General features: G+C 32.4%; 4 protein-coding genes and 1 non-coding gene across 6 annotated transcripts; 2 read left to right on the top strand and 3 right to left on the bottom strand.

The window, feature by feature from the left end:
- Positions 1 to 8,382: 8,382 nt before the first annotated feature.
- Positions 8,383 to 9,390, top strand: LOC107070588 (large ribosomal subunit protein mL62). The gene is made up of 3 exons (XM_015328928.2): positions 8,383 to 8,641; positions 8,778 to 8,966; positions 9,041 to 9,390. The coding sequence occupies exons 1-3, from the start codon at positions 8,492 to 8,494 to the stop codon at positions 9,299 to 9,301; spliced, it is 600 nt and encodes a 199-aa protein (XP_015184414.1). The 5' UTR covers positions 8,383 to 8,491; the 3' UTR covers positions 9,302 to 9,390.
- Cluap1 (clusterin associated protein 1) lies at positions 9,279 to 13,437 on the top strand. 2 transcript variants are annotated; one of them, XM_015328927.2, is made up of 7 exons: positions 9,279 to 9,419; positions 9,900 to 10,033; positions 10,126 to 10,322; positions 10,532 to 10,927; positions 11,002 to 11,240; positions 11,318 to 11,499; positions 11,615 to 13,437. In XM_015328927.2, exons 2-7 carry the CDS (start codon positions 10,012 to 10,014, stop codon positions 11,902 to 11,904), a joined length of 1,326 nt encoding a protein of 441 aa, XP_015184413.1. In that variant the 5' UTR covers positions 9,279 to 9,419; positions 9,900 to 10,011; the 3' UTR covers positions 11,905 to 13,437. The 2 variants fall into 2 exon arrangements, with proteins under 2 accessions (XP_015184413.1, XP_015184412.1); XM_015328926.2 differs by having other exon boundaries at positions 9,892 to 10,033.
- LOC149031834 (uncharacterized) lies at positions 11,965 to 19,576 on the bottom strand. The gene is made up of 8 exons (XM_015328924.2): positions 19,269 to 19,576; positions 17,935 to 17,985; positions 17,164 to 17,424; positions 15,522 to 15,727; positions 15,196 to 15,385; positions 14,872 to 15,099; positions 14,493 to 14,803; positions 11,965 to 14,418 (listed from the first exon to the last, which is right to left on the bottom strand). Exons 3-8 carry the CDS (start codon positions 17,410 to 17,412, stop codon positions 13,911 to 13,913), a joined length of 1,692 nt encoding a protein of 563 aa, XP_015184410.1. The 5' UTR covers positions 17,413 to 17,424; positions 17,935 to 17,985; positions 19,269 to 19,576; the 3' UTR covers positions 11,965 to 13,910.
- A 42-nt stretch (positions 19,577 to 19,618) lies between these two features.
- Positions 19,619 to 24,728, bottom strand: LOC107070586 (sodium-independent sulfate anion transporter). Its single transcript, XM_015328921.2, is given in 9 exon segments — positions 19,619 to 20,299; positions 20,406 to 20,640; positions 20,728 to 21,030; positions 21,550 to 21,840; positions 21,843 to 21,858; positions 22,109 to 22,387; positions 22,480 to 22,617; positions 22,742 to 22,935; positions 24,541 to 24,728. Coding segments are annotated over 9 exon segments (1,755 nt in total). The 5' UTR covers positions 24,593 to 24,728; the 3' UTR covers positions 19,619 to 20,052.
- Positions 23,684 to 23,765, bottom strand: TRNAS-AGA (transfer RNA serine (anticodon AGA)). The gene has a single exon. It is a non-coding gene; the product is annotated as a tRNA-Ser (tRNA).
- Positions 24,729 to 24,841: the final 113 nt, after the last annotated feature.

Below are 24,841 nucleotides of genomic sequence, written 5' to 3'. Positions count from 1 at the left end.
TCGCCGATGATGACGCCGATGATGCCACCGATGATGCCGCCAATGACGTCGATAGGAGCCGGTTTTATGAAATTGAAAATCCGCCAATTTAATAGTTGACGAAATAGTTGAATGACGGTAGAGAACACAAGTGCATAGAAACAATTCATGACGGTAGACCGACAAGTCAACGTGTTTTTGTCTAACATAAGATTTAACAACCACCGCTCTAGAATTCAACTGAAAAAGCTACAGCTGTCAATTTTTACCGACCTTTTGGCCATAGCAGATTTTATTGGAGTCAGTCATAATAGTCTTTTGTCTTGAAAATAACAATAAGTATTATGAGATCCTTTACTAGCCTACAACACTATCGTGTTAGCACAAGTATTCTGTATGTACTAACGAAAATTATCATCAATATTTTTTAATAATTGTATTATAAAATGATATTACTTGTATAAATATAGATATATATAAAAACCCAACTTTTCACATATCAACTTTATGATATTTATTCTTTGAAATAATTAACATAATCAAAATCATGTTTTATTAATGTTTTCTTGAATTCTAGTCATAAATATATAGTCTCTTAATACGAATATGATAAATGAAAAATAAATTTTAATAATCCAATGTATATGTATATAAATATATGCATATATTTTTATAGGATGATACGAAGAAGAACTTCATTTTAAAAAACTGCATCTTTAATAATCTTTAATAAAAAATGATAAGGTAGTGAAACGATCACATTAACGGTTGTTCCTTTCAAAATGATGGACGGATCGTACGTTCGAAAGGAAATGTTAAATGATTTCTTTTTATGTTGAAATCTTGTGCGACCTTGACAATGTTAATACAGCAATACAGCATCATAGGGTATATCTATTAAAAAACTTATCACTATTTATTTTATATATATATTATTTATTTATTCTTGTCTGCAGTAACACCATGTTATCCCGTGTTAAAAATAAACTGCACAATACGAATAATCGTCGTAAATCATGGCATGTGTATATTTAACATATATACATAAATATGATATCAAAAAAAATAGAATTAAATAGGAAATTAACAAAATTCTTGTAGTATTCACAAAATGTCAAGATTTTATACGAATGTCAACGAAATTTTAGGAAATACTAAACTTTCGAATATATGGCGATGATTTTACTCGTGACTTGGTTGTAAGATGTAAAAAAAATAAAATTAAAATAAGAAGAATGTTACGTTATATCCAGTTATAAAAAGGAAATATTGAAGAAAAAAAAGGAAAAAAAGGCAAAACTATCTTTCAGGAGATGTACATTCGTAAATAAGTGCCTATTCTAAAATCCATGAATATTTGCATTTGTCGACTCATTGAATAAATTTCAATCGACTTTATGAATTAATTGAATTCGCAACGATTATCGTTTAAAATGAGAAACGCAACGACTCGTTATATATTGTATATACATACATATATACTCATAGGCGAAGGTAATTCTTGCCCCTAGGGTGTAACTTATAACTTCCTGCTTTCGGAGCTTTGAACTCGCAACGTTCAAACGTGAGATCACTTCAAAGGATATTTCTCTGATCTCATGTGTTTTCTCGTACAGTCTAATGAATCTGTATAATACAATCTATATCATGCATAAAATCAAATCTTACATATATTAGACGAAATATCGATAAAGATTTTCAATGATAAAAATATTTATTGAATTTAGATTAATTTATGTTAATTTACAAATGATTGCTACCTGTGCATACTCTTCAATGTTTCCTTTCTTCTATCGTATAAATCTCGGATTTGTTGTTATTCTTGTTCTTTTTACAAGATCCAATCTACTCGGTAGATTACGATTAGACGTTAAAGGTAATCCACGCAGAACTCGGAACACATTGTTTCCCCATATTTGTAATCAATTAAACTCTTTTTACCAGTACGAATAAAACGTCCTTCGGCTTTCCAATTGACGTAAAGAAAGCGAGTTCGGACAACGTGACGGCAGTCATGTGAGTCTATCAATCGTAGGTAGAATCGTCGGTAGAATCGTCGGTAGTTATGGGCCATGTGGTCAGCCATGGTCACGTGGATGACGCGTCAGTAGTTTGTTCCTTAACGCAATCCAAGATTTAAGCTCTCGATTAAGAGCTTATATTTTCATTTTCTATTATTTCAAATAATAATTATCTATTAAAGAGATCTTATTAATTAAGAAACAAAATAAGAAGAAGAAAAAAATGTTGTCGAGTTCATTAAACGATTAGAAATTCAAATACAACCTTGCGTTACCTAACCAACGATTCAAATCTTAATGAGGTAAATCCTTTCGTAGGGGGAAAAAACAAAACGAAGACGTTTCCGAAGGTCATCCGAAATATGAAATCACTAGTTAATCGAACAGAGTCGAAGTTTGTTTTTTGTTTTGTTTTTTAAACTTTTTCAAAGAAACATACCAAGTAACAACATATGCATATGAGATGGAAGTACATAAAATATAATAATACATCGATGTGATCTTGAAAATGGTCCTCCGCTATTTTCCTCATTCCGGTAAAGCAGTAAATGTTTAGTCCATCGACAAGTTTTGCAAAGAAGTATAAAAAGTTAGACAAAAGTTGTACAACTTGTATCACGAGGCGAGTGATTCCGTAAAGGAGGACAAGAGGAGGTTTGAGGGGCAAAGAGGAACGAGTCACGGGACTCGCAGTGAAAGTGTTGCCGAGGAGAGAAAAAGACGCGAGCCCACCACCGATTGGTTTCTTCTTCCTTTTTCATTAGCGACCGACAACGGGGCACAAACAACTGCACAACACAACACACACATACACACATACACTCACTTTACTCGCATTACTAGCATCCAAAAGCATTTTTTTCCCTTCGAATCAATCAACCTTAAATCATTCCAAAACTATTATACAAATAGTTAGAAAAAAAATAATATTTATAACCTATGCATGACCTTTTTATTATTCGCTTGATTTTTTTGTCGAATGCCATTAGGTATCAACCGCCATTCAGTTTGTTTTTTCTCTTTTATTTAAATAAAGAAACCTTTTTTTTTTGTTTCTACAAAATTCATGTTTTATTAGGAAGGATTAAATAAATGATCAATAAAACGAAAATTCGTCCTTTTTTAGGTTTTTCGATAATAATGATCGCCGAAGGATTCTTAAATTCTTCTTCTTATTAAATCATCTTCTTTGTTACTTCTGAGCCTGACTACAACTAAATAATTTGATTTCTGTGTCAGTATGTCACATACGTATGGGCCGTATCAACAGCGAGAGTGACTAGGAGAGTTACTCAATGAGTAATCGAAATGTGAGTATAATAGGTATACTATTCACGTAGCGCCGCCCCACGCGCGTTCCTCTTGTCTCCTTTCAATCAATCTAATTGTAAAAAACAGAGACATCGTCTATGGATATAAAAAAAGGTTAACAGTCACCGCAGCCTGTTTTAAGACTTAGGAGACGTACGAACTTATAATAGTATACTACTCTTATTATAACTATTTATAATCGCTATGCTAAATAAGCGAAAGCGAGAAGCTGCAAAAAAAAATACATTAGTTTCGTTTATTGTTCCTCTTGTCGGTAAGCTAGATGTCGTAAATATTATAGAAGGTATTATATGAATCTATTACGATCGATTACTATTTCTCTTAGAAATCGGATCAAGGTTTGAGTTCATCTGGATTAGCTAATACCGAAGAAGACATATTTAAGTTTACTACCTCTGTGCTTATAATCAAGTTGTATGTTAAGTTTCGATTAATCGTCAAATAATTCCATTTTTCTTTTATTCACAATCAGTAAGAATAGAGAGTTACGATAGAGAATAACAATTAGCCTTTTATTTGTCTGTCTTTTTCTGTGGACGTTTGCCCTTTAAATGATCCTCTCCCTTTCAAACACGTGTCTCTTCTTTAGATCGTTTTCGATTCCACTCGAGTTTACTTTACCTCATGCTTACCTGCACCCTCTTCTGGGCGCACCCTGTTAAGCGAGAGGATGTTAAAAAGTTCAAACCTTCAAAATATTCATTGATTTTTCAATTGATTTGTATAGAAATATATAAAAATTAGCCATTATAGTAAATTATGGAGGAGAAACGATCCAGGAACTGGGTGCATAGAGATAAACGAGCCGTGCACTGACCCGCTTTCCGACGCGGACGGATCCTCGTTTCGTAATATCTACGCCGTGCCGTGCCGTGCTGTGTCGTGTCGTCAAATACGTGGCGTGCGTCCTCCTCGATTAGTGTAGTACGAGAGAACTTATTTTCAATCATCTTCTAATCTCGGAAATTTACACCCAACGCAACTCAATTACAATTTCAAAGTCTATCAAATTTCATGAGAATATCGTATATTTGATTAGAATTGCCCAATGGTGAAAATAGTGAAAATTTAATTATACCATTTTGTTTGACATCTTGGTAGCTTTTAATTATTCTCTTTCACCTAAATAAATAACAATATACACATTTAATTAAAATTAGAAACGTTATTTCAAATTATACTCTCTCGGAAATTTGTAAGATGCTCTATCAATCATACAAGAACGAGATTTGACATTAAAAATATTTCACAATATTGCAAAAGTCTTTTGATTGCATCATCAAACCAGTACATGAATTAGAATAGTATTTCTAAGTACATTACAGTCACGAGACCCTCGAAATGACGTTAAAAGCATTCTTCGATTCAACCGACTGCCTTCGAATGATTCCATTTACGTTTTCATAGTTATCACCTTCGAATGTCTCACCTGGTGAGTCTCTTTTGTAAATCATAATTGCGGTTAACAGATCATTACAGAAAACATTTGTGCTTTCCGTGAATAAGTTCAAATCTACAGATTGTGAGATTAAAATCACAAGGATTCCATTACAAGTTAGAGATGATTCTTTTCTATTAACTTACTTATTTTGTATAAGTACTAACACATGATTTCGGAATTGCATTCAACAACTTAAAGATGTAACACCTCGCCAAGAATTAACCCTTGATTTCGTCCCTTGGAATTTATATTTCTTTTACGTATTGTTTTACCTACGTAAATATGTGTATGTATGTATATATGTGACATTTTACGTTATATATCTGTAATAAAATGTATTCAGTCACTTTAATCACGAGGGTATTTCATTCGTTTAATGTCATCAAATAGTAATAAGGAATATCTAGAAAGATTTTCAATCTTTTTTTGGTCCTCGATCAAAAAAGGACTTTTTATCGTTCGAATAATGGTCTGAAGCGAAAAAAAATAACTTTGTTATTCGTTTAATATTCAGTTATGTCAGGGTCTTTCCTTATAGAATTGGAAATATTTGGCCATATTGACTAAAACGAGACGCCATATTGTATATTTAAATTTAACAAACACATGGTAATTTAGTGCGTCCCCGTAAGATTCTTATAAGATTCTTGCAGAATTCTTATAACATCAAGTAACGATCACGAGGTGTAGACCAAAACAACACAAAACGCTAGCGTGTTAGTTATCACGAGGTTTCTTCTTATGCGAGAAAGAGAAAAGTGAAGGTGTTAAAGACTATGGCAAAACTACGAAGATACTTCGGAGATACTACGGAGATATTACGGGGATATAGAGAGGAATGTAAAATAGCTAATAAAAATCTTCACGTATTCTCTACAATCCGTTGAGATCAAAATTAAATATGGGTTTTCTGCCTCTTTCTCTTTCGCTCCGCCATTTTGAATTACATGACGTCCGAGAATATATTTATGCATGTGTTGATACTTTGTGAAATCCGTTCATTTTTCAAATGACTAATTAAATCCTGAAATAACTATATAAAAAATAAAAAAAAAATATAGAATCATCTAGGTAATATATGAAATTGAAATTTGATCCTAATGTAAGATTAGATCCGATAGAAAAGCACGACTAATGGAACATTGATTCTCAAAGTACAGAAGGAGATAAGAACTCTACGAGCATTATTGTAGAAAAAAAAGACAGATTTTGAATGCTGATCAAATTTGATTGATATACTTATATACGATAAATACATTTAAATATAGATACATATATGTAATCAATAGAAATCATGAGCAAAATTGTTTTGTTAAGAAAATTTAATAGAAAACAAATTTGCGTTTAAGTCAATATGTTTTATTCGTACGAAATGAATGGTTAAAATAAGAATAAGATGGAATACGTTACGAATGATTAACTCGTACACGACATTGTAGTTTCCTTCGGGCTAAGAGTAGGATAATTCAAATCCGGTTCCGGATAGCAATAATATAAACGAGATAAAGATACCATGTACGTAATCTATTATGAAAGGAATAAAGGATGAAGATTCGTGTGGGTTTCTGTTAAGTTTATTCTGCGATAAATATAATCTGATACCACATATGGAGCAATAACCTTCTATTTTCTACACCACCTATCATCGTAATATCGCGATAGGAACGCTTATGAAGTTACGAGAAAAAAACAATAGAAGAATAATCATCTCTTTCGAAAATTCATTTTCACGATTGTTTAATGATAAGCTTCGATATATTTGTCCCGCTAATTTCATGAGTCATAACAAATTAGCATAGATATTTCCGGAATCGTGGTGATTCGTTCGATTATGACGAACGTATTATATGTATGATTTAATACGAATTTGCAATTATTACAACGTGAATAGTGACGTTTACAAAAGCAGTTATGGGCGAGTGAATAAAAATCAGAGAAACAGAAAATATCAGAAATCTCCCTCTGGGAAAAGCGTAGATTTTAAATCTAACAGGGTGTAAAAATATAATATTACTTATGAACGTAATAACATCAAATTTGTGCACAATGTATAATATCTTCTCTTTGTTCTTACTACAACTTGCAGAAAATAATTGAATATCAAAAAGAAAATAATTTAATTACAAAATAAATGTATAGTTATTTTGTATTTTAATTGTAAGAAAAAAATACAAATCTGTATGAATAAAAAGCGTGGGAGAATAATAAGAAGAGAAGAGACGAAAAATCATGATTTTCGATTAGGTTAACCGCAAATTGCTTGGTACGTGGCTTTACATCGGTATAAATGACCAAATTAAAACCCATTCGTTTTCTCTGATTCCTCTTTTGTTGCACATCTCTCAAAGGAATCGGAAAAGAAAGTGGTAAATATCGGAATATTGCATGTAGGAGTGTACGGAATGTGCAATAGGTAACATCTTTATACAATATGTATCTAATGTAAGTATGTGTGCTACACATCGTTAACGTATAAGGTATCGCAAAGACTCATCCGATCACGCGCCGTAATATGCGCAATCCTTATTCCCCATCATTACACAGTATCGAAAACTATTGTACTGTTGTAAAACCGTTGGAACGCGATGACATCTTCTTGAAAAACGGACGTTCCGTTATACGCTAAAACGTTACACGTGCCGTTATATCATGCAATCGATTATCAAGTATACTTTTATGGAAAATAACGTTAGATCGAAGCACGTTCTGAGGAATGCAAATTATGTCATTAGATTTATGTAACGATAGGTAAGGTAAGGTACTTACGTAGACAAAGAGTTAGAGAGATAACGATCAAAAACGTTAGGGAATATACGCTACTGATATCCAAATGTCGACCGCGTCAGAGTTGCGTCAGGGTGGTCTTTTTTTTTAATCATTTTTAATCATTTTTTTTTAATTTTGATTACATTCCATTGGCAAAGCAAATCGTCGATTTTTACAAGTGCAACAACCCGTGGCGCATTGCATTTGTCCTTGTCACAGTATTCCCATCGGGAAAAATGCAATCAGCCAGGAGAAGTTCGGTGTCCTTGCAGGAGATCGCTCCTCCGTTATTACCATGATTTTCAGAATGGCTTTCTGCAATCCTTAGACGATTGCAAAACTGAAGATTGCGTCAATGACTCGTATACGAGGCGCGTAGACGACGCACCTTCGCTTATGTCGATTCAAATTAGGATCATTTAATCTTCTTTGATCACTTTTAAGATCACTTCATTTTCTACGAAATTCATAAAAATTGCGCTTCATTTGACAAATAAGTAACATTAATAAATTGGATGATAATTTCAACTTTATTCTTTTAACATTTCTTTTAACAGCCATTATCAATGATAATAGTTGAGTTTCGAATTGTTCTCGTTCGTTAATTCTTTTAACATTTCAAAGAAAAATCATAAGCCGAAGTAGATTGCGTGTATTCAATACATTCTTACCATTAGATATTTTAGATCTTTTTATTGGCAATTAAAGATTGCAGTGCAACGCAAACAAAAACAAACTCAAAATTAATTAGACGAAAAATTTTGCCGAGTTACCAAAGCGTTTAAAAGAATTTAAAGAATCGACTTACAATCGATAGTTATTCGATATATCGAAAGGTCGATACGTGCAAGTAAATATATCATGGCGACGTATTTAAGTTTTTAACAGAAAGTTATTTGTCAACGAACAAAGTTGCTATTTGTGCTATTCAAATTATTTTTAATTAATCACAATGAACTTATTTACGAGACAATGTATGAGAATTCTTAAAACGACCAATCAAATTTGCATTAATAATTCAAAAACAATTGGTTATAAAAGTGCTGTTTCTTTGGAAAATTTATATCCTGGAAGTAGCTTGAAGTTATTTACAGCAAATTTCGTAAGTATTTTTAATATATTATATATACATTATTTTTGTTAAAAAGGAAAAGAAAAAGAAACATGTATAATAAGATACAGTTTATGGAACATAACCTCATTTCAAGTTTTATTGAATTTTATGGTAATATTCTCAGGTACCAGAAGATTCCTCGGCAAAATTTAATGGATATATCCCTATCGAAAAACTAAACATTACCTACAGTCGTAGTAGTGGTCCTGGAGGACAACATGTAAATACTGTAAATACTAAAGTAGATTTAAGATTCAATGTGGAAAATGCTACATGGTTGTCGACTGAAATTAAGGATAAACTATTGGAACAGGTAGATACAACAAAGTGATTTTAACATGATTTAAGATCTTATATATAATAATAAACATATTTTTCTGTTCTTAGCATAAAAATAAAATAAATAGAGAAGGCTTTTTAATAATTAAATCCGATCTCACAAGATCTCAACAGTTAAACTTAGCCGATGCATTAGAAAAACTTAGAACATTAATACGGAAAACTTTGGAAGAGCCACCACAAATGACCCAAGAAACTGAAGAGATTATAAGAAAGAGACAACTCAAAGCTGCGAGAGAAAGAATTTTTGTAAAAAGAATACGTTCGCAGATAAAGCAAAATAGAATAGGCGTTCCTGTAGACTTTTGAATGCAAACGATAACTAAATGGAATTACAAAACTATATAGAAGATGTATTTTAACGTACAGAAACTAGTAATAGAGGAATAAAATATAAATATTTTTATTTTTATTAAAATCCCATTGTGTAAGTGTGTGTGATTTGTTTGTGTACAGGATGGTAAAAAATAAAGATCCGATATATCAGAGGTATAAAATAGGTATAAAATATACTAATTCAAGAAATGAAAGCGTACATCGATCCATGATCCGTAAATGTCAGAGTTGCATTCAAATAGAAGGAAGACGTATCAAATACATATGATTTCTACATATTATGTTTCGCGTCTACCAAGTAATTTTTATTGAATTATTAATAATTTTCATTTATTTTCATATTAAAGTTATTTTGATAGTCTTGTACCAATGCATTTTTAAGCAAATTCCTCCGCATAGATGAAAAATGATGCCAAGACTAGCTTATGATATCGAATGCTCATAAATAATAAAAATTAATTGACTTGATAAATACTAATAGCCCTTAGATTATCGGAATTTCTTTTTTATCTGTTATATATATAATCATGTTGGATGCAAAGTCATAGTTAACGTTATGTTAGTTTTATAGTCATCGCCATAGTAACGAATGCAGCCTAAATGAAAACAAAACTGAATAGAAACGATTGATCTGTGGTTAACTTCTGTTGCCTGAAAAAATACAAATAAAGTAAAAGAAAAAGATGTCTTTCCGAGAATTACGCAGTACGTAAATTCACACATTATTTTTGAAAAGTTATGTAACTATTTTCTATCATATATATATGTAATAAGCATCCTCTTACAATATTATACAGATTTTACAGAGACAATGAGAGTACTTGGATATCCAAGATTAATATCCATAGCTAATTTTCGCTCACCAAATTTTCCTTTGGTAGCAGAAATTTTAGTCTGGCTAGTAAAAAGATTTGATCCGGATGTAGACATAACCTCCGAGCATAATACAGAGGAAGAACGAATTTTTTTAATACGTAGTGTCGCTGAATTTATGGTAACCATTTAGAATTATTCATTTCAATTATAAACATGAAGAGTAATAGTTAGATAAAATTAAATATAATATAGTATTACAAAAAGGAAACAATCGTTCAATCAATCAAAATCTAGCATTACATTTGCTACAAAATTAAATTATTACTAATTGATCTTTTACATTTCTATTATGTATAATTATTAATGCAATATTTATTGTGTACACAGGCATTAAATACTAACGTGAAATTAAATACAAAAAAACTATATCAAGCAGACGGTTATGCTGTACAAGAATTATTAAAGATAACGAATCTCTTACACGAAGCTCAAAATCGTGGAAGTGAAAATATAAATTATAATGATAATCGTAAGATCGTAGAATTCAATATTTCTGACGAAATAAACGAGTTAAAATCAACGAGACAATTAGCTAGTCTCTTGACTGTGAATGGTGCGACGCTTTTTGATCTTCTTGGGCGAGAAGTCGAACTTCGTGATGTTAGAAACAACAAAGCTGGTAGACAATTTGATACTGCTGAAATAGAAAATGTTTTGAAGGATGTTATTGAAAATATGAGAAAAGAAATAGAAGATACTAAAAAACAAATCGACAATGTCAAGGTATTAAATAATTATATTTCATTAAAATGATTGTTTTCTATCAAGATTTTTGTCGTCTATCTTTCTATTTAAAGGATACAGAGCAAAGCCTCGATACAAGAATAGAAAGACGTCGATCAGAGTTGGAAAGAAATCAAAAGAGACTTCAAGCTTTAAGAAAAGTTCGTCCTGCTTTCATGGAAGAGTATGAAAAGCTCGAAGCAGAGTTGAGAATTTTATACGACGATTATTTACAAAAATTTCGATATCTTTCATATCTGGAACATTTACACGAGGATGCAGCTAAGGCTGAACAAGAACGCATTGAGAAACGGTAAATTGAATGAAGTAACAAAAAAAATGAAGGGGCTAAGGATATTCTTATTTTTTCGTTAATTTTATTGTTGTTAGACAAGCGGAAACGAAAAGGAAGCTCGAACAATTGCGTTCGGAGGATTTAAGCTTCGAAAGCATGGTAGAAGGAAATGATTTAGTCTTTGGGGCAGGTCTTCAAGAATCTCCATTGATTCTTGGTGAGGTTGAGAAACAAAATAGAGAAAATACTATACAACCAAGTTCTCGTGCAAAAGCAGGTGAAAAAAATAAAAAAAAGAAAGTCCATATGTTTTTTCCCCTTTCATTGTTTCCTTTCTTTTACATTTCGCTGTAATGTCACAATTGTTAATAAAGTAAAAATCATCGTTACAGATATAGAGAAAACGTCGAGAACACAAATGTCTCAGCGACGAATTTACGGCAGCATGTCTGGTCGTCAAAGAGGAACAATTCTGGAAACTAACGACAGTGCTGGCTCGCTTGATAGTGACAGCGATTTACTTATTGACGGAGATCTCGACGACGACGATGACGACGATGAGGATGACGATGATCTTTTAAATTCCGTGAGAGGAACGGATATAGGAAATTACGAACGCAAGGTGGTTGGTCAGGATAAACGATCTGTCAGCAAGCTCGATCATTCCGATGAAGATTTTTAATTTGAAATAATTTGAATCATATCTTCCGTTGATTCAACAAAATCAACAAAAGAAAGTTCATTCGTTTCGTCATTTTCTTTACCTTTATTTGGTGTGTATCATAAAAAATAAACAAAATAGAAAAAGATTGATATCATCGTACACCATCATCGTACCTATTCCATAGACATTACATGCAGCATAGAGTATAGACAAAAACTGATGCAAAAATTCGCATGATTTTTAATGCTTAAAAAACAAAGTAATGTTATATTGATATTGTTCAATTATGATTGTTCGACGAACAACGCATTTTCATTAATAATGAACGATGCCGAGATACAAATAATTAGCGGTAAATCGTTAAAATTTTCTTCTATAATACTCTCCTATTGGGTCTTTAATATTAAGTATTTCTAAGTACACATTGTACATACATTAACTATGTCTACGTCAGATATTGTTCCTATGGATATGCATAGGGAGTTCGTTTTAACACGTTGTGTGAATTTTGAGTGCGCTCATTATAAACAATAAAAATAAATGAATAACCAAAGAAAAGGAGTGAAAGTTATACATAAACTAGATGATTTATATTCATAAGAATTTGTTAACATTTTTCATGGTATATAAAATTGATCGTAAATAAAATGACAAAGTGTGAAATATTTTTTAATATATTGTAAAATATATATCGTGTTCATATCAAGTCGAAGGAATAATAATTACCTAAACGAGAAAAGGATCTTGAAAATGTTAAGACATTGGTGTATTGATTTATTGCCAATCGTTAAAAGACTTTAGACCGAAAAAATTAGGCCATGACTATCGTATTAACAGTCTTTTGTTAACAGAGATTGGTTTTCCCTAGAAAGATATAATTCAGTATAAGCAGCTACTACAACGGCAGCAGCAAATAGTTAACAGTAGTCAAGTTATATTCTGCGGTAATCATTACAATGGTAGCCTTGGCAGCAGTCGACAAAATTAGTCTCACAGACATGTAAGTTAATTAATTTATAATATAGTTCTTATGTCTAAAAAAAAAATGATTTGTTAGCTGTGCGATATACACTTAAGGCCTGAAAGGCAGCAGAGTAGTGTCATTGACATTTACTACCACAAATTTTGGATCATCATACTTTCTATCTAACGAAGAAATACAAATGCAATAAAAATCAAATCGACTCGCTCGATGACATCGTGTGTACTATTTTATTATTGGTACATTTTCTAACTTTGAATATAATGACTTATTTATAGTGCAACATATAGAGAGGCTAAAAGTGTTGTTTGAATACAGTCCCGTTTAAGCGATAACGTCTTCAACATTTACTTGAAATCTTGGTTCGCTTGTCAATAATAATTTTCGAACGATAGACAGAAAGTATTGGATCCAAAAAAAGACAAAAGAGAAAGAAAAAAGGCAAAAATAGAATGATTGACTGCCACCGATGTAAACCCGATGTAAACCCGATGTAAAACCGATGAAACGTTAGAACGCACGCATAGAAATATCAAAAAGAAAGGATAGTGAAAAAACTAATAAACAAATGTCAGATAATAAATTAAACGCGAGACATCTGGGGTGACCCGGTTTTTCTGACTCCACGTAGAAAAATATTGTTGATCCACTTTTGACAAAATGGACACCCTCTTTGCATGTATAATCTCGCATAACGAACGAATTGGAATTGTTCGATCGAACCTCGATCAACGAAGGCAACGTCTATCCGATGATATCGTTTCTCATTTATCCTCTTTAGCCAATTATTCCGGTCGGTTATTAAGGAGATATAATAAATCCTTCGAATTTAGAGCTTCCGGACGTAAGCCAAACAGGGTAAAAACTTGTACGGTTACCCTGATGAAATTTGATTAAACACGCCTGTGAATAATCGAAAGATTCATCGAGTTTGTTAATCGATCGATCAAGGGTTACCATAATTGTAAAAATAGGTCCTGGCGACCCTCGGCGTGCTAGTTAAATTCCTAATATCCCATGGGACTTTAACGATAGTCTTTCGCTACCTAACTGACTTTCCCAATGGGCTAGTTTTTATTCGTGGCGTCATTATTGGCACGGGATCCAATTCAGGCAAGGTACACTCGTTACTAAGATCTGTCCAAGCTCTATTAGCATTTTCTGCTAGCCTATCCTTGTATTTATAGGCCGTTCTATCGACCACCGAGGGTGTTTTTATACAATCGTCGCCACCAAATTCGCATACTCGATAATGATGTAATATGGCAGCGTCCAAAGGCATGTTCAGAGTGCCATGTCCAGGTATGAATTCCCAAACAAAATGATTGCCAGCTTCAACGACTCCTTGAGGCTTGCAAACATATTTCGATCGTTGTTTGTGCGGATGTAACTTAGTTCTTCGTCTAGTTTTTTTTAACGTGATCAGACCAGCTTCGGTTGGTGTCCTGCTTTTCGTTACAAATGGATCGTCCGCCCATTGTAAATAGAAAAAAGCGTTTTGAAAGGAATACGCTCCCGTTGATTTGGTGTTTATTCGATTGCTCATCCACCTGAAAACGTACATTTCACTGAATAAAATGAATTTTTGGTTCTTCTCTTCCACCTTCCCGATGCAATCTCTTACCTTATAAGATCAACTATGGTGTCATTGTGACGCGGTATGATGAACTCATCAAGATCGACGAGTGCTACGTATTCATATTTATACATGGACCGATAAAGACAATCATTTAAAGCCGCGAAAAGTCCTTCCGTTCGTATTTCTCGTTGAGAAATCATGTCCAAACGGTGCCAAGGTAAAATAGTTACCAGGCCTTTATTCTTGTAATACTTGAGGGCACAATCGGCTTCATTACCGACTGTATCGTTGTAAAGAGTAACGTGAGTTGCACCAAGTAATCTGTACAGCTCGATAAATTCAACCAATTGCAATACCTGAATAGTAAAAATATCAATTCAGTAATAGTAAGCAATTTGGATAAAATCAATACTTCATTACATACTCGATTGTAATCGTAATGCAAAGGTTTTACACAAACTGCTAATGGCTCTCTGTCCTTCAATCTATCCTCGGGTCGATTCAAAACAAGAATTCGATTGGTCGGAGTTGCTCTTAATTTAGCTACGACGCTAATGGCTTCCGGTATACTGTCAGCCATAATCGATTCCTTTGGTAAAGGGCAGATAACGAAACAGGCGCTATATTTCAAATTCCAATTTTCTCTGATCACCTATGTAAATCATAAACAATTGGGATAGATCAATTAAAAAAGAAAAAGAATAAAGAATAACGAAATCAAATGATACATCATCAAATGGTATTTTACCTTTACTTTAGCAGCCACTGTTACCGAGGCTGTTACATTTCCACTGTTTTGCTGACGATACCAAAGTCTACACCATACTCGTTCCGGTCCTCGAGTTTTCGTTGCACTTATAACTCGTACTATCCCTTTGTTAACGTTTCCAGCCGCCACTCTGTCGTCGTAGTATGCCGAATAAACGAAGAATTTGAATCTGCAAATGAGTTAGCAAATGAGTTATATCGATTGTTTATACTTGCAAACTAGCAAACTTGTCTGTACTTGCAAATAATTGTTGAATTTGTTCAATTAAAGTTCAATAAAAATTCAATTAATTACTTTAAACGGACCTAGTATTAGTAACTGGTAACCACTCGGCATGCGTGACCTTTAGGCTTTGGTCTAATTGCGGTAAACGTGCTTCTAAACTAGGCGGTAAGCTTGGTAGGATCCTCGGATCGGCGTGAATCGCTGCCTTCTGCCCGCCTTCCTCACCATGAACCAATAAACCAATATGATCGTCGAAAGTACCCTTTAAGCCAATGTAGTCTTCGGCCTGTAAAATCATTAAGAAATAATTCGATATCGGAGAATATGATGCTGATCGTTTATGCGTTATAATAGAAAAGAAAGAAAGTTAGAAGAATTAGGTGATAGATCAACACAACCTTGACACGTGTTAGGCTAGACAAATCTCTACTATTTAATAAACGAGCAAAAGATAGTTGATCATGCAGTGTCAATCTTATCTCTATTGATTGAATTTGCACGCCCACCTACGATTGCAAGTGTCTTCGAGAATTGTAAATTGAATTCTATGAAAATGCTACGATGATGATGATGATGATGATGATGATGATGATGATGATGATGATGATGATAATGATGATGATGATGACGACGATGACGATGATAATGATGATGATGATGATGATCATGATGATGATGATGATTATGATGATAATGATGATGATGATCATAATGGAAGTGATGATGATGATGATGATGATGATGAAGGTGATGATGATGATGATGATCATGATCATGATCAATGACACGATGACGATGATGATTATAAATATAAAATTTTATTTGTTTCTGTAAGAAATGAATCATTTGATATTGGTATATACTTGATTGACCAATATATTGAGTAATTCGAAATTTTTAATATAAAACATTAGTAACTAGAGACAATTCCAATATTACTTATTATATTGGTCAGCCTAGTTTACACTCAAATATAGCAATAGAATGATTTTCATTGAAATCTTTGTCGAATAGCAAATAAATAGTATTTCGGAAGGAAAGGGAAAATAAATCGATATATAAGAACAAAATGATGAGAAGAGATGGAAGATAAGGTTTTCCACTTGCGCTTTTTTTATTCTCAGATGGCGAGAATGATAGAGAAAAAGAGGCCGAGTACAAAGTTGAGCCTAGGTAGTATTAGTTCGAAAGTCCTTTTTCTAAGCTTTCCCTCGTTAGGGGATTATCAAGAGCTAGTAGGATAGTTGAATGGAAAACTCTATCTTTTCGTTGGATAAATTTCCTCTACTATGTTGAAGATGCACAAGAACAAGTCAGAAAAAAAGACAAGCGAAAAACGAGCGAAAAACGAGCGAAAAACGAGCGAAAAACGAGTGAAAGACGAGTGAAAGACGAGCGAAGGACGAGCGAAGGACGAGCGAAGGACGAGCGAAGGACGAGCGAAAGATGAGCGAAGGACGAGCAGACGTACTCTCTCTCTCACTTTCCTTTAATTAATTATTACATTTTCCAATATAAAGTTCAATATGTATTTATTTGTTTTTTCTCCCGATTATCTTTTCTATTAATCTAAAGTTCCTACTTTATTTTATTTTTTTGTTCATTGGCAATTACATAATTAAACAATTAAAGTTATTAAATCAAGTAGATTTGATCTTGATTTATAGACCAAGAGAATCGAGAAATAACGAATGGTGTTTTAACTTGATCATTTGAACTTACTCCGATTTCACCGTAATCTGGACGATCCGGTGCTGCTGGTAAACGATGTCCATTTCTGTGACCACCTAGTGCACCCGTACCGCTAACGTTTACACCTCGTCTTTCGTCGATCAGAAATATCTCCGTGAGAACGATCAAACCAAAAACGGCGAAGAACATGACTACCAGCATAAAGGACATGTTTGCCCTTTCCTTCAGGATCCCAGCGTTTCCTCGAGCCCCACCGGAACCTGATCGTCGGGCACCCATGCTCGAACAACTCTATGCAAATCAAATAATAAACGGCACCAAGTAAATATAAGTCTTTTTTCCTATTATTTCGTGCATTTTACATATAGTGTTTTTTTTCAATATAGTGTTTTTTTTTTTCAATGTTTTTTACAATCCTTCAGAACATAAACGCACCGTCAAGAAAATTAGTTTCCTTATACAGTATGTGGTGTGTGTGTGCGTGTAAGTGTATACGAGCGTTCTTAAAACAGATTTCCTTAACTCGCAGGTTCAACCGCTCCATGCAAAGTATTGATTTTCCCTTTTAAAATGCAACTTGAGTACTTTAACGTTTCTTCAGAAATTTCTTCTATGCATCTATGTGTGTTCGTACGCGTTCGAATAATTTGACCGTCTTAAGGAAAAACTTTGGAGTTTAGTCATAAGAAAAAAGCTTTATGTTTCAAAATATTAAAATTAAAATTTATTTTATATAATTGGTACCCCCCATCCGATATAGTTCCCCTATGTATTCTATTCAATTCTTTATATAAAACTTACCTAAAAGAGATCCAGAAAAATTGCTGTCAAGCATGAGGACGGTAGCGTCTTCTGAAATACATAAATAAAGAAACATTATACAATTTTTTATTTGTTTTTTTATCTCCTTGAAATTCCGTTACGAATAAACTCTCAATACTTTATAAATATAATTATTAACGTAACAAAATCAAATTAAATTCAATCGAAACGTTTTCTGACGTTACAAAATTTTATAATATTATTTTGAATATAATTTCTATAGATTTTAATATAACATACACTTTCCATACTCGTTGTTGCAGATCTCATCGATAGAAATTCTTCTAAAAGTTTACAAGTATGTACGTATTATAGATGTGTATGAATTTAATATTGTCTTAGACATTCTACCCTCCTTACATTGCCGGCCAAAAGTATGAAATCACTAAGTAATTTCAAATGTACTTTTAAACGGAGATGGATTTCTTTGTCAAAAAAAAAAAAAAACTGACGAGTGGTTACATTTTGTATTATTTCTATTTTTGAGTATTCTTCAAAAATCACCTTAATGAAATGGCAATGATTATTAGTTAATTAATTAATTCCTAGCGTTGCCTTAAACTGGACAAGTGTTGAAAGTGATGAATAAAAAGTAATTCAACTTATTCATATTTGATATGTAATAACGATAGATTATTTCTAAATTTTTATTATGTTTTATTATTTATTGTATAAATATTGCATCGTGGAAATAACGGTTGAAACAAAAGAAAACGATAATTATAAGTACTGTCTCGTATTATTTTAATTCTCGTATTTCGTGTAAAAGGTAAATAAAAGAAAACACAGAAAGAAATGGTCCATAACATAAATCTATTTGAACTAATGTATGCTCGTTTATTTTCTTTTGAAATTGCGCTTAAATATCGATGATACTGTAGTCTATTGCAAAACGTCAATCTTATCGTAGCTAATTAGTTTGGACTATGCACGCATGTACTTATTACTTATAAAGTTTAGTACTTATTCCTGCATAATATTTTAACAACGGGACGATAAAATGTCCATTATCTTGGACGAATTAATAAAGAAATCCTGGTTCTTTCACCTTCTCAACCGCAACTTGAAAGCATTGTCAGAAATAATAATAATAGGAAATAATATATAATCGAATTACTTACAATTAGTTTCCTTTAGATTACTAAAGTCAAGCGCAACGTGTACGTGTGCGTGTATGTGTATATGTATGTGTATGTGTATATGTGTTTGGTAAAAGAAAACCCCGCGCGTGCTGTTGACTCGAACCCGTAAATGATACAATGATATAGACAAAATAAAATGAAATAAGGTAGAAGTGAGTATTCGGTACTCACACTTTCGTCCGAAAGAAGAAGGGCGTTCTTGTCGTAGAAATGCTGTGCAAGCTTGTTCATCCTGTTTCCTCTTGTTAGTGATTCTCTTCATTCTCTTTCATTGACCCCGTTCCTGGTAAGAGAAAGCGAACGACACCCCACGGAAAAAATGTCTTGCTCTTTGTTTTTGCGCTCGAGGGAAATATGATAATAATAATGAAAAGCACTAAAACTAAGAATAAGTTATAAATATAGGTCCGATTGTCCTCTCTCTCTGTTAGGGTATGATCGGTGTCTATCGGGGTCTATCGGGGTCTATCTTTCGCGCGCACGCTCACCTCGAATAGCGACATCGATCGAAGCACCCTCTACTTAACCGTCCACGTTGATTGGTCCTTATATAGGAGATGCGCGCTAATGTCTAAACGTCTAACGAGCGCTTGCGCCTTATAATATGAATTTATTACGAACATTTGCTCTCATTTTTCATAAATAATAATCAAATAATTGTAATTTTTTAAATGGTCCAAAATTGCATTGATTAATTCAAATTCATTCGACAAAATATCTTCCATTAAACATAGATAAATTTTTGCGTAAATATTTATCGATAAAATCGTTGATCAATTTGTAATTATAAATTCGATAAGATCATTCAGTGATAATATATCGTGGGGATTCATTTCTTTTTAGATATGCCATTCTTATCATTCAATTGGTATATAACTAATTGTCGACGTTAAAAGTGTCTTCGATAAATAAATTTGATGAACAAATTAATATTATTTTCATAGGCTATTTCGCTTCAGACCCTACTATTCATAAATATCTGAGGTATACTTCCACAATTGTTAAATGATAGCGACAGAGAGGAATCATAATTGGTCAAAATATTTTGTAATTTCTCTGACCAATTCCAAAAGATGAGCTTTTGTTGTCTGGCTTCTAAATCAATATGAAGTAGAGCGAGATTTTTAACTACCGTCGAGTCGATTCTCAAAATGTTACGGCCTTCTATTATTACCGGTATATTTACGGTACATCTGTCACACCTAGATAAATATAAATAAAAATTTTAATCAATATATTGTGAAAATGTTCGAAAATGTTCGATTTTGATTTCACATCAGATCAGATCGAATCATCTGATTATCTTACCATTCCATCACTTGTTCTCTTAAGTATTCTGCAGCTGGAAAACTCAAGGATTGTTTGGGTAAGACGAAAAGCACGGTTATATCGTCAACAGCGCGTTCTTCGATCAATAGGCCAGGTCTGGCCGTAAAATAAAGTAGGTGAATAAGATTAATCGCGATACCAGCGATCATACCATATTCCAAGCTTAAAGCCAAACAACATATCAGAGTAACTATCAAGGGTACCATATCAATTTCTGTGAAACAACAACAACAACAACAAACAAACGCATTAAACTAATGTGTGCTAAATGCGCAACAGGTAAGAAGAAGAGAACACTTACTTTTCGTGCGCCAAAGAGTAGAAAATACGTCCACTTCAAACATATAATACATTGCAATGATTATTACGGCAGCTAGAGTGGCTTTCGGAATGAACTTAAAAGTCGACGTTAAAAGACCACACGCTAGTAAGACTAGAATACCGGTTATTATGCCACCCATTGGAGTTTTAACGCCGGATGCATTGTTCACCGCGGTTCTGGTGAAACTACCGGTCGTTGGCATTGATCTAACGAAACTTCCAATAACATTGCACAGTCCAACCGCTAACATTTCTTGCGTTGCATCCAAAGTCTTTCCTTTGGCTATAATTTAAAAAAAAAATACATCAAAATTCATATAGTAATTAATTGAACAGTACGATAATTAACTAATAAACGAAGAGATAATGGTTCAAAGATTAACAAGCAAAGGCTTGTGCTTTAACTTGTAATTCGTACAATCGCTTAAGATATGCAAATCTTTCAATTGATTTTATTTTAAATAATACAATCATGTCAACCTTTGTTGTCCTACCTTTACTTTGATTATTAATGCTTTTTAAAAGTCGATAACACACGCGTTCTAACACGTGTAATAACTAATTCCGTTATTATTTGCATATACATATAGACATAGATAAATAACGTATACGATAGTGAGTTTTGCATTATTGCCTGCTTTTGATCTACTTTTTTCTGCTCAAATATACATATCTTCATCGAGTATTTATAAGACCATTAGAGTGCATAAGTTCATTTAAACGCATAACGCAGTCGTTTGTTTTTCTTCACTTCAATTATTTTTAAATTAATTGTTGTCTTTTTCAATTGAAAAACACATACCGAAAGCCTTAGCAATAGCAACACTTTCCAAAATGGCGATAGCTGGTATCGATACGATACTACCACCAAGTTCTTCGATCAATTCGGGAAAATAATAAGTCTTGTTGCCAGAGTCTAGAGAAAATGGCGGTGGTCTGAAAGGTGGTAGACCTTCTGTAATGTTTCCAGTAATCATGAAAGGTTTAAGGTCGTATAAAGATAAGACAAAAGCCAAGACTGTACCCATAACAACGACCACTGCATTTCTAGCCAAACAGGCCAGCCACATCATTTTTTCAAATGTAGTTCCCTTTTTTTACCAGGTAAATTCTGAATTAATACAAAAATTGTTTCATTATTTAAGATTACACAAGTCAAACGTTATACAAATAATTATCACGATTAGATAAATCGTCATTAATTTACCGATTAGATATAAATCTTTCTTATTATCTTGGAACTCGGATTGAAGTTCTTTTTTTCTTTTTTTCTCTTTTTTTCTCTTTTTTTCTTTTTTTTCCTTTTTTTTCTATAATTTTATATAATGAAAATTGATGATAATTTTTGCAATGATACTAACCTTTAAACAAACTAACAATATTATTGTTACGACGCCAAGAAGAGTATCCCATAATGTTATGCGATCATAGCGATCGATTATTTGACTGATCGAGTCGACAAAGGAATCGCTTCTACCTTCTATGCCAAGGAGTTTCCCTAATTGCGAAGCTGCTATGATAATTGCTGCTGCATTAGAAAAACCACAAATCACTGGCATGCTTATAAAATCGACAAGAAAACCCAGTTGAAATATCCCCATTGCTGTTATTACGCATCCTGATAAGAAACATATAAGAACCTGCAAAAAGTAGTAATATTATTAATAGTATTTATGATTTAGTATATCATTTATAACAAATTAATAAAAATCTATATTTATATATTCCTTACAGCAATATCTTCTCCTAATTTCACGACATGATGTTGGGAAAGTAACGCCATTATGGCCGTAGGACCTACGGTTACTTCTTTTGTACTACCAAACACCAAATACACGAAACATCCCATGAAACTGCTATACAATCCATACTGTAATTTACAAAATTCAAATATCATTGTTTTACAATGATATATTAAATACGTTCCAATAAAATATTATCCAATTAAACATTAACCATTAATATCTTCATTTATATTTATTTAAATAATGTACCTGAGGTGGGAGACCAGCGACGGTTGCATAAGCTATACCTTGTGGTATAACAGTCAATCCGACTGTAAATCCCGCCAAAATATCTTGCAAACATTTTCCCAAGCTATAAAATCTTAACCAATTTAAAATCGGTATTCTTCGAACAAGGATTTCCTTGATGTTACAGTCTCGAGTAGAAGAAAATATACTTCTCCCTATAGATATAAAGAATAATTAAATAAAGAAAATCATCATATGTTCATTTGTTCGTTTGTTCGTTTGTTCGTTACGAATAGTTACAAACAAAACCCAAACATTTCAAACAATTATTTCCTATATTTATATATCAACGTACACAGAACCATATTTTTGCGATGAATCGATTAAAACATCACCGCAACAAATTCTTCAAGTTTTTGTTATATAAAATTAAAAATAAAAAGTTAATTAAACATGAATAAACGTCAAGCAGAAGTTAATTATTAATAAGAAATTAATTATTAATAATGTTGTTGTTACAAGCAACATGAAAAGACTGAACTACGCTAAACGATTAGAGCGATATCAGCTACCAATAACCTTTCTTTACTGATGCGAGAGTTATTTAGATTGGATTTGAAATGAGATAACACGCGATTGATGCACGATTACTCGCCATTTGTCTGATAATACTATTCAAGTGTACGACTATAAAATATTTTACAATATGACAACATTTATTGTTATTATCATCCAAATTTTATTCTCGAATAAACTTTATTTAGATGTGGATTCATTGTAAACGATATCTCAATTTATAACAGAATTATAGTTACTAATAAAATCATTAGTATGTTTCGTATTGAAGAGAAATTTGAACTATCCTGGGGTATTTTTTTAATGCGCAAATGAAAAAAATATACAAAAAGTTGAAACAAAATGAAATAATGTAATTAAATTGAAAAAAAAAAATACTCTTATCATCGCAGTCGGTAGGACTCGAACCTACGCTCCCAGAGGGAATCTGATTTCTAGTCAGACGCCTTAACCACTCGGCCACGACTGCTTTTATGAATAATTACAATTTATTAATTTTATAATAACTAAGTAAGTATAATACAAAATTCTTATATTTTAGAGACAAATCTTGGAAAGCAAAAAATTAAAAAAAAATACAACATCAATTGTCAAGATGAAAAAATTGTAAGAATTCATTTTGAAATCCAACTTATAAAATTCGTGCTATAAATTGACGATAATCCTTTTAACACCGCAAAGTGATTCTACACAAATACCTAACTTAAGAGAGATTAAAGCTCATTGACGAGCTCGTTTAAATCTCATAATCAGCAAAAAAGATTTCTTTTTTATAGCATTTATACAAGCGAGATGAAGTTTCTTATCTATCGTCGAGACCGATATAAAAGAGAGGAAGAGAGAGAGAGAGAGAAACAGACAGACAGACAGAGAACAAGAAAAAAATGAAGAAATATTTAATAAAACAACTGGTTTTTTTTAATAATAATAAGAATGTTCATTTTATGAAGTATAAATTATGCTTCAGATGATTAATTTCGATTATTAATTATTGGATATCGATATAGAATAAAGAAAAGAGATAATATTTAAGTGATTATTTGAAAGATATAAGAAAAAATTATCGAAGATAATTATTATTAAACAGATTTTCGTGATTGTATATCATATTTTCTTCCAAACATTAGTGAAATGCTGGAATGAGAGGAAGTTTTTATTTTATCAAAAGTATTTACTATCTATATACCTGACATTCAAGATGCATACATACATATATACTATAAAGGATAATTGAAGTAACTTACTTGTCGTTAACAATGGCCTTCTTTCATTAACGTTCCCTCGAAGAAACGACATAGCGTGAAACTGTCGGCACTACTGGATTCCAAGCGAACGTATCAACCAAATTTTTTTGTAACATTCATAGAAAAGAGTTCATTCTGTCGATAAGACAGAGTATGAACTAGTTTTACCAGTAACATTTTTCAATTACTCATATGCCTATGCATATATTGTATATTGAGAGATATATTGTATATTCCATTAGATTAGACGTATTAATCAATTCGTTGATAATTTTTTGAATTTCACATTAAATTATTGCCA

Source organism: Polistes dominula, unplaced genomic scaffold (assembly GCF_049000335.1).
Source record: "Polistes dominula isolate Pdom_NZ unplaced genomic scaffold, Pdom_raw_medaka contig_16, whole genome shotgun sequence".
NCBI lineage: Eukaryota > Metazoa > Arthropoda > Insecta > Hymenoptera > Vespidae > Polistes > Polistes dominula.
The sequence above is the reverse complement of the archived record's forward strand: the minus strand, read 5'-3'. Positions and strand labels throughout refer to the sequence as shown.